Raw genomic sequence first — 10,974 nt, 5'->3', positions numbered from 1 at the left:
GTTTGTAGGATGTCTGTATAAGTAGATTTAGGATGATGTCTTCCAGTGCAGGTGCTTTGATTGAAACCAGAGCGCTCTCTCTCTCTCTCTCTCTCTCTTTGTCTCTGTCTCTCTCTCTCTCTCTCTCTCTCTCTCTCTCTCTCTCTCTCTCTCTCTCTCTATCTTTTGTGTTCTCCTGGGCCTCAGTTGCTGCTTTTCAGCCCTTGAACAGAACAGCCAAAAAAAAAAAAAAACCCACACGAAAGATGTTCGGCGAGGACGACTGCCTAGGCGTTCCTCACATCATCTCATCATCTGTTACGCAATTTTTCTCAGGCACATTTGTTTGTCAGATTGAGGTTAGACACAAACATGTGCACCCCAACACACACACACACACACACACACACACACACACACACACACACACACACACACACACACACACACACACAAGCACACACAAGCACACACAAGCGGACATACTCGTGCATACCCACCCACTCAACTGTGTGTGGTTGAGTGTTGTGTGATGTGATGTGATGTTTCGTTCCCCTCGGACAGGGAGATCCCAAGAACTGCGAGCCATACGGAGATGCAATCCAGCTTCTCTTCCTTCTCACCCCCTCACCCCCAGACTCTCCCTTTCTTCATCCCTCCATCCCCCTCTCCCTCACTCCCTCACTCCCTCTCCCACTCCCTCTCCCTCTCCCTCACTCCCTCACCCCCTGTCTGCAAGTCCATTATGTTGGATGGACCAGTCTTGTCCAAGGACACAGACAAATGCTTGCCGTGTTGCAAGGTTTATGTAAAGGGGGGAGTCACACGCACTTGAACATCATGCACGCACAAAGACATGCACACATACAAACTTACACATACTACACACACATACAGTACACAAAGACACAAAAAGACACACACGGGCACACACACACACACACACACACACACACACACACACACACACACACACACACACACACACACACACACACAATATGTCTTGTCCTGTACATACGAGAGAGAGAGAGAGAGAGAGAGAGAACACTGAAAGCTTCTGCAGCAATTACAATTACAAATATGTTAATTATCCCCTACTCTGCTCCTGTCCTCTATCCCAGTGTTTCTCAACAGGGGTGCCGGGGCACCCTGGGGTGCCGCGGGTCCCCCTCAGGGGTGCCGCAGAAACATGGCTGATATATAAATTATGTAATATGATGCATATTTGCCTAAATTGATAAGTTAATGCTAGTCAGTGGAATCTTTCATCTGCCATTTACACACAATAAAGTAAATATAGGTCGCACCAGTCAGATGCAGCTTTGAATGTAGGTTGTGTGACGTCTCCAAATGTGTTACTTTTCTAAGCTTTTGTGATATCGGATGCGATGCCATGTTACGGCTTGTTGGTTTGGGGTGCCTTGAATTTTTTCATGAATTGAAAGGGTGCCTCGCCTAAAAAAAGGTTGAGAAACACTCCTCTATCCCTCTGCTGTGAGTCTCTCCCCAACGCACACCGTCTGTCAGACAGACATATGTACACTCACACTCACAGACACCTTAACACACCACCGTAAAACACGCTGGAATCCTTCATGCGGAAGATTCATGTGATTTTTTTTGTGATTCAGGAACCAAACGCAAACATGCATACGCACATACGCACGCTCGCACACACGCACTGGTCCAGACGCCTTAACAAACCACCTCACTGTAGGATTTTGCTTGAGTTTGTGATTCACCTTTACACGTACTGTAGTGTGCACACACACACACACACACACACACACACACACACACACACACACACACACACAGCCGACCGAGAGCAGCAGAAAACACCACCCTCGGTCTATGTGTGATTGAGAGACAGCGTCATCCTGCTTAGTAAGAGCTGGGCTAGACGCCACACAGAACAGGAGGAGGTTACCTCATCATTCCACCACAGCTGCATCAGACACTGACGATCTCCAAACACACACACACACACACACACGCATGCATCTCATGTCATACGCAGTACGCACACAGCCTCTGTTACTGCACATCATCAATGTTGTGTCATAGTGTTGAACACTGACCTGTCTCACTCATAGTGTTTGTACTGTAAATCAGTGGTTCCCAACCTTTTTCTTTAGGGACCCATGTTTTTACCATTGTAAGCTTTGGGTGACCCAACTGCGCTAGTGCCTGCACGAGAGGGAGTCACATGATACCCTCTGTTTCCTGCAAAACCTCATTTTAGTAGCCTAATTGTATTCCTCAATTCATCTTCAGTCAAATGTAGAATACATGTTTAATAGCACTAACATTTTGTTGCTTCTATGCATTAGTTAAATGCTTTGTCATTTATTCAACATGGGTGATATATGGTATTTAAAATTAAACCCCTTAAAATCAAGAGGGCTTCGCGACCCCCTGTGGATCTTTGGCGACCCATAGGTTGGGTCCCGACCCATAGGTTGGGAACCACTGCTGTAGATCATGGGTTCACAAACTTTTTGTGAGCAGGCAGGGACCCATTTCAGTAGAATATTTCCAAAGACTACCCCAATCCCAGGTGTTGACAGCTTGACATTTGTCGCTGGTCAGTGTTATAAAGGCCAGAATACGGACCAGAATGTGATTGTAATCGAGGCTTTCATCACCAGCTAAAATGGATAGAGTAGATGTTAATCTTCAAGCCAAACACACACTTAGTCAGGGTCAGTTTTCCAAAAAGTTGACACCTGAAGGCAAATCATGTTAATTTTCGGCATACAACTGATTTAGGGGTATTCAAGGGTTTTTAACACGGTGGCGGCGGCCATATTGGATTTTGCCCGTTTCAGGCATTTCGGTACATTTTTGCGTCCGGCATACGGCAGATTTGGATTCAGCACTCGTGAATATCCCTGAATCAGTTTTATGCCGAAAATTAACATGATTTGCCTTCAGGACCTTAAATAAGCACCTTTTCAGAAATCCTGCCTAGACTAACTCACTAATGGGTCAAAGTGGTTAATAAGTTGGTCTTTTTTACCAGCCAAACAGAAATTTCAACAGCATTTGGCCGGTTGGCTGGTGTTTTAATTCAAATTTAGTTTATTAAATCAATTAGATATCACAGATATGCTTCAACCTGCGGCCGCTAGACCAGTGTTTCTCAACATTTTTTTAGGCGAGGCACCCTTTCAATTCATGAAAAATCCGTAATATAGCATCACACCCGATACCACACAAGCTTAGAAAAGTAACACATTTGGAGACACACAACCTAGTCGACCTACGTTCAAAGTTGCAGCTGGGGTGACCAATATTTACTTTATTGTGCGTAAATGGCAGATCAAAGATTCCACTGACTAACATTAACTTATCAATTTTGACAAATATGTTTTATGTTATATAATTTATTTATCAGCCACGTTTCCGCGGCACCCCAGGGTGCCCCGGCACCCCTGTTGAGAAACACTGCGCTAGACGCCACCAGGGCTGTAAATTAACTTTTTTCCTAACCAACCAAAATAGCTAGACGTTGTTCATCTTACTAACCAAACACACACTCACCTAAGTGACCAGTGAACTTTATTTTCTTCCAGCCAAACTGAATTTTCACCAATATTTGGCTGGTTGGTGTGTGTTCATTTAGGTGCCGTTTACACGTAGCTGGATATTTTTATGCATGTGGATATTTTTTTCTCCTGGTTGTATTGGTTTTGCATTGGTTTTGGCCTTCCGTTTCCACGTAGCAGATATTTAAAATCCAGGTCTAAAAAGCAGGAGGAAAAAATATCCTGTTTAGGGGGCTGAAACGCATTCGTTACAATGGAGGATTTATTTTTATCCACATGTTGCGTTTACACCTAACAGGAGAAAAAAATACCCTGCTAAAAAAATATCCTGTTTCGTGGAAACAGAACCTTAGACCCCTGGACGTCAATCAACACACGATGGGGTTACCTCACCATTCCTCTACAGCTGCATCAGATTCTGGCATTCGCTGACAAACAAGCCCACGTATGCATCTCATGTCATACGATTAAGGGCCGTACACACACGTCGCTGCTAGTTACTCGCTCAGCGGATGAAGTCAATAGAATGTCTACGTGTTCCTACGAGTCTCGCTGGCGAGTAGGCGAGGAGAGTACAAGCGATGCGATGTGGGCGGGTTCCGAGATAAACTTATTTTATCTTCGAGCGACGCGAGTTAAGCGAGTAACCAATTGGAATGCAGAATACAGATTATTGACAGGTGACGTTGCCCCTGTGGTGTTCTGACCACCCAACTTCTGCACGCCATCACACTTTGGTTAAAAGTGTTGAGGAAAATGCATAGTGTAGTACACCATCAAAGGCTCATATGCATGGTTGTGCACAGCACACGATCAACGTTAAACAGCGTAGCCCTACATTTTGTTTCATACGGACGTTATTGGCGCGGACAGCGGGAACCATGACAACCAGTAAACAAAATCACCCAGAGCGAGTGGCAAGTAGGCGAGTGAGCAAGTAGCGAGTAAATAGCAGCGACGTGTGTGTACGGCCCTTTACACAGGCCTCATATGGGCCTTTTTCGTGTGGCTAGCCTTCAATATTCAATGCAATGCAAGCAGGTATAACTTTCATCCGATGGCACGTTTGTTCACGCCACTGTTTAAGCCTGAAACTGATAGTTGTTTATACCCGCTTCCCTTTAAATCGGAACTTGTTTGACGGCATATATTTTGACATCTACAGATGACATCTACAGATGTCCTTGTTTCATACCTGAGACCTGCACATGATCAGTATTCAAGATTTAATATTTTATTTGCAACATCATGCTTCCTTGTACTAGGACATTAGACGGGGAAATTCATACTCTGAAAAATGCTCTATTAGTAAGCTCTATTTGTTTCTTTTCTTTTTAAAGTGAGTTTTGTATTCAAAAGCAAAACATAATACTAGAGGGAAGAAGCTCTTAAACTCGTAAACTCTCCATTCTGGTACTAGTTAGATGTTACGTAATCTTTCCAGGTATTTCCAGGTGATGGTTTATGGCATTATTAATGATACATGCCCAGTGTGATTGAGCACAAACAAAGCCAGGCAGTGGCCAGCTCAATATTCCGTGACATCTTCAGATGAACAGACAATGTGACATCAGCGTCACTGGTTTGAATCACTGCTATTGTTCACAGTAATGCTGTTTTGTGTCATCTAACCACATTACAGTTGCATACAATGTAATGTTATTCCCACCCCTGTGAAGAATGCGCTCTGGGTGTGAAGTGTAGACTCATCTTTGCTCTGTGAGCTTCATCTCTTGGGTGTTATATCTTTTTCACCAGTAGAGGGCATGTGGGAGCTGAAATGTGATTAAAAAAAGAGGAGGGAGGAGGCGTGAAGGTGCTCACTCTCAGGCTATATTGCATAGCATTCTCTCTTTTTTTTCCCTTCTTTTTTTGGCCTTAATTGGAGGTGCAACAGTTGTTTGTTAGCTTAATTGAGCTTGCGTGATATTTCATGGTTACATGTTTGGAACTGGGCAAGCTGAGCTCATTCATGTTGCCGTGGTAATCAGATGCTTTGGTCTGCTCCATACAGTTCGAATCCAATTTTCTCCTCTCTTTTCACCCCCCATTCCCTCAACTCGTCTCCACTCTTTCCTGTGCATCCTCTCCTCTCATCTCCCTCTCCCCGTCCAATCACTTCCTCTCCTCTCTTTTTCTCCCATATTCTTACTTTTTCTCTCTCTACTCCTCTTCTCCCCATATCTTCAGGCCCCCTCCCCTCCCACTCTTACCTTTCCCAGCCTCCTCTCCTCTCCTCTCCTCTCCTCTCCTCTCCTCTCCTCTCCTCTCCTCTCCTCTTTTCTCCTCTCCTCTCCTCTCCTCTCCTCTCCTCTTTCTCTCCGGTGGTTGATGGAGCCTCTCCATTGCTCTCTCTTCTCTTCTCCTCTCCTCTCCTCTCCTTTCCTCTCCCCATCTCTTCAGGCCCCCTCCCCTCCCACTCTTACCTTTCCCAGCCTCCTCTCCTCTCCTCCTCTCCTCTCCTCTCCACTGCTCTCTCCTCTCCACTGCTCTCTCCTCTCCATTGCTTTCTCCTCTCCCCTCCTCTCCCCTCCTCTCCTCTCTTCATCTCTTTAGGCCCCTCCTCGCCCACTCTTACATTTCCCAGCATCCTCTCCTCTCCTCTCCTCTCCTCTCCCCTCCTGGTCTCTCCTCTCCTCACCTCTCCTCTCCTCACCTCTCCTCTCCCCTCCTCTCATCTCCCCTCCTCTCCTCTCCTCTCCTCTCCTCTCCTCTCCTCTCCTCTTTCTCTCCGGTACTTGATGGAGTCTTCATCATCTCTTCCAGATGGTTCACCTCACAGAGCTACTTGCCCTTTGCTATTTTTGCTTACCCTTAAGACACCCCCCACCCACAACCCCCCCAGACGCGCACGCACACACGCACACACACTCCCACACGCACTCCCACTTGAACACAAGCGCTCGCACACACACACTGTCTCTCATTCATAAGTATGCATACACATATACTCTCATGCAACTTGTGTACACATACAGGACTGTCAACTGATATACGGTTTCCCCTGTTTCACCCTTTTCTGTATCTTCTTTGTTATCTGAATCTGCCGAGAGAGAGAGAGAGAGAGAGAGAGAGAGAGAGAGAGAGAGAGAGAGAGAGAGAGAGAGAGAGAGAGAGAGAGAGAGAGAGAGAGAGAGAGAGAGAGAGAGAGAGAGAGAGAGAGAGAGAGAGAGAGAGAGAGAGAGAGAGAGAGAAAATCGTAGAGAGAGTGAGAGAGACAGGCAGGCAGAGGCCCAAACCCAAGTTGCGCCCTTGTGGCCTTGTTAGGTGGACGGTATCTTGGCACAGCGGGCTTCCTCTCCCCTAATCCGCTAAAACAACCGTTTGTTCTGTTGACAGCCAGCCGGCCTCCCCACCTCCCTGGCCTCCAGCCTCCAGAGGGGCCAGCGGTGTGGGGATAGCTGCCCAGGCAGAGAGGCCCTCTCTGGGCCAGAGAGGCGTCCTCTCTCCCCTCTCTCCTCTGCTACTAGTGGGAGAGTCTGGAGGCCCAGCAGCTCTGGAGCCTGGGTCTGCTTTGCTTCAGTTATTTTTGCCTCTCTATTAGGGCTTAATATTTTTTGTGGCGATTATTATTTGTCTCACTGAATGTGTTGTAGTAGTAGTAGTAGTAGTAGCAGTAGTAGAACTGTAGTCGCAGTAACAGCAATAGTCGTTGTAGAAATACCGTGTAAACACACAGAACGTGACAACAGCGGCGGTAGTGATTGACTTTGTGTAGAGCAGTGTTTCTCAACTGGTGGGTCGCGACCCAAAAGTGGGTCGCGGAGGGGTCATGGGTGGGTCGCGGAGCCTTAGTGTAAAAAAAAACGTAATTCTAAAAAGAAAAATCAAACTTTTCCTGCAACAATTTACAACTTTTATTTTGATTGGCTAGTGAACGCTGTGTCATCTGTTGTCATACATACAATCTGAATGTTTATGCGAGATAGATAGCGTGCAACCAGTCATCCGAGTCTTCATTACATTTTGAGAATTGCATTGAATTGACTTGAACGCTAAAAAAATTGGGTCGCGACCGAATGAGAGTGGAAAATGGTGGGTCCCAAGACTGTTCCAGTTGAGAACCACTGGTGTAGAGGATCTGGCTACAAAAGAGACAAAGCGATTTGGGCAACAACAGGGGATTTCAGCGACATGACCGACAGTTTGTTGTTGAACTTCAGCAAATATTATGGTAATGAGCTATGATGCGGTTCGGCGACAGTCACTGCAGCCAATTTATTTTATTTTATTTCATTTAGAATTGGAATGTCGGAATGCTTGCATTCTGCTTTCAAGAGTCATCCTCTGTCGCTTTTATCACTCTTGCCATGGAAATAGGCCAGCAACTCTTTGTTGTTTTTGTCTCTTCTGGTGTGTTTGTACAGTTAGTGGTAGTCCAGTAATCCTTTCCATAGTTTGCAGTTTTCACTTCTGGTATGGCCTGTATGACGCCTTAAACTTTATTCCACATACTGTAGATTGTGAAGATACTTATTCCACATACTGTAGATTGTGATGCTGAGCTCACAACACAAACATGGGATGTGGATAACTACGGTAGATGTATGTGGGGGAAAATACCTACTTCTGCTGGTTGAGGACCATTTAACACGCGGATCATTTAAACTGAGGGTTCCATCTCGTTCTCGCTCCGTTGTTTCTTCTCTTGTGGCTTCCAATCCAAACACGCCTCGTGGCTCACACAGCACAGTGTGTCCGCCTGCAGGGGGTAGTTGGAGTCAAGGAAGTGTGTGCGTGTGTGTGTGTGTGTGTGTGCATGCTCGTGTGTGCGTGTGTGCATACGCATGCTCGTGTGTGCTTGTGCGTGTGTGTACGTGTGCATGTTCGTGCGTATTTCAGGCTCAGAACTTGTAATGTTTACAAGGCAATTTGAATGATGTAACATTTTTGGGGTAGGCCAATCAATCTCTTCTTCCAAAAGTTTGTTTATGTACCATCTTTTAATGTCAAATTAATTGGATTCGTGTCAGCCTAAGCTTTTTGTAAGCGTCTCTCTGACTGTCTGTCTGTCTGATTGTCTGTCTGTCTGTCTGTGTGCTGCTTGTCTGTTTGGCCGTGGCTGAGTTGCTTACTCTATGGCTGTGGAATTGGAAGCCCGTGTCACTTGATCCTGGCACAAAAACACACTGACTTTGTTATGTCAACAGTGAAATTGTAGAAATCTGTTCTGGGTTTTCTGATGCACATTTACAGTACACACATTTTCACATTTTCGGGCTAATTTACTTAAATGGACGAGGAAGCAAATGTGTCGTTTACAACCCATTTAAGCTGGCCTGTCAGCTTTGAGACAGCTTGGTTAGATGTTTGTTTGGCGCTGCTGGCGACACGAACTCATGTGTTTGTCTTCTTCATCCAGCCCGGGCATCGTGAGTGGCTGAGCAGTGGGCTGGTGGCACGGGGGGATGGGGGGGGTAACATGTGGCTCCACAGACACTGGCATCTTGCAGACATGGCAACATTCACCAGTGGCAGACTTGCTCAGAACATTAGGCTTGTTTGTCTGTCTGTCTGTCTGTCTGTCTGTCTGTCTGTCTGTCTGTCTGTCTGTCTGTCTGTCTGTCCCTCCCTCTGTCCCTCTGTCACAGTATGGCTTTTCAGGAGTGGAGACTCTTACTACCGTGCAATATAATTTATGTTCATTCCACAGAGTTTGCGAAAGATGCTTGCGGACCTGTATAGTAATAAACATAAATGAGAATGCATCTATGCTGCACTAGCGGTTTTTTTTTTGCTGTGTTTTTCACTTTTTTGTGTCCAGACTCAGATTAAACTAAATAGTTACTGGCCTCTCCCCCGTGGTGGCGTGGTGGCGTGCGTTGGGAGGTACAGCTCTGCACTCTGGGTGTTTTGCCTAATATATGCACCAGGCTGACTTCACACACAGTTTTGACATTTGCATAGAGGGAAGCTTTGAGGTCACGCATGCATGGTACTGTAGCTTAGCCAGGCCCGGCCATCAATGCAAATGCCGACTGACTCACAGCACTCGCTAAGGAAAGTAGCTGGTCAGTATCGGTAACAGTGTGTTATGCATATGTCTGTGTGGAGGATGTGTCTGAGTGTATTGGCATGTGCACATGGAAATTGGCAATATACATTCAGAGGTACAGAGTGCCTGAAAATGAGTGGTCATTAACTCTCTCTCTCTCTCTCTCTCTCTCTCTCTCTCTCTCTCTCTCTGTCTGTGTGTGTGTGTGTGTGTGTGTGTGTGTGTGTGTGTGTGTGTGTGTGTGTGTGTGCGTGCGTGCGTGCGTGCGTGCGTGCGTGCGTGCGTGCGTGCGTGCGTGCGTGCGTGCGTGCGTGCGTGCGTGCGTGCGTGCGTGCGTGTGTGTTTTAATCCCTAGGGCTCCCTGACGTCGGGCCGTGACTATGAGAGTCTGGTGCTGATGAGGATGCGGCAGGCGGCCGAGAGGCAGCGGCTCATCGAGGAGATGCAGAAGGAGGATGAGGACGACTGACAAGACAATAACACTGCATCCTATTGGTTTACTCCGAACCAGCAAACCAGTGATGAGGTGTTTGATTGGTCCAGGTGTTTTGTCTTTTTTTATGGGCATGTATTCAGGATGTGGCACACTACTACCAGACAGGGAGAGGGTGCAAGTATTTCCTTCAAACTCGCCTCCTTTCTTTTCTCCTCTCTCCTTTTTGCAGACTTGGATGAAGTCGCTTTTATACTTGACAATCATTGAATATTTAAACTATACAGTAAACTTGATATATCTGGAAAAGAAGCCAAACCTTCATGAAGAAATTCGTTGATGTTTCAAAGTTGGTTCAACAACAAGGGTTATCTTTGAGATAGATCACGACTGTGTTTTAAATGTCAAGTTGAATGTCCAATATAAAACGGATTTTTACTCAAGTCGACAACGAGAACAGAGTTTCGAGGAATTTCTTGCACCCGATATGGGACACTCGGCCTCAAATGGCTTTAGTTTCATAAAGCCTTGCTGCTTAGTGCCATGAATTTTAAGTTTGTATTTTTTTTATCTGTAATTTAATTTTGTGTGGGGGGGCTGGAATAAATTGTGTGTATGTTTTTGTACCATTTCCTTGTTGTTGTTTTGACTCTGTACTCCCTTCCTTGGCATAACAGTTGGTGCCACTTCTGCTCAAGAATCTTCCAAGTGTTTGCACCAGCGAAGCCAGCAATGGGAAATTGACAGGATATTTTGAAATAATCTAGCAGTATGTTTAAATACCAGTCCCAGCTACACCCATACCACATGCAGTGTGTTTATGCCCGCTGGCAAAAAGACAGAGTGAAAAAAAGACCGCGGCCAAAATATTAGACAATAAAACGTATTTAAATAGAAAAAAAAGCACACATGTACTGCACACAACAGCATTCACATCCATCTCTAAAATATGCTCGGTCGGAGCCTTCCAGAAAGCCGCAAAAACCACTGACCTTGTCCCTTCTGGAGAAATG

General features: G+C 45.8%; 1 protein-coding gene across 1 annotated transcript in view; it reads left to right on the top strand.

Moving 5' to 3' along the window:
- Positions 1–10,583, top strand: part of dnajc17 (DnaJ (Hsp40) homolog, subfamily C, member 17) — a 116,779-nt gene extending 106,196 nt beyond the window's left edge. Inside the window, exon 11 of the mRNA XM_063183659.1 lies at positions 9,884–10,583. Coding sequence (XP_063039729.1) covers positions 9,884–9,997 — 114 coding nt within the window. The 3' untranslated portion in view covers positions 9,998–10,583. The remainder of the gene's footprint in view (positions 1–9,883) is intronic.
- Positions 10,584–10,974: the final 391 nt, after the last annotated feature.

Source organism: Engraulis encrasicolus, chromosome 19, assembly GCF_034702125.1.
Source record: "Engraulis encrasicolus isolate BLACKSEA-1 chromosome 19, IST_EnEncr_1.0, whole genome shotgun sequence".
NCBI classification, from domain to species: domain Eukaryota; kingdom Metazoa; phylum Chordata; class Actinopteri; order Clupeiformes; family Engraulidae; genus Engraulis; species Engraulis encrasicolus.
Note: the sequence above shows the minus strand (reverse complement) of the source record. Positions and strands in the feature narration are given on the sequence as shown.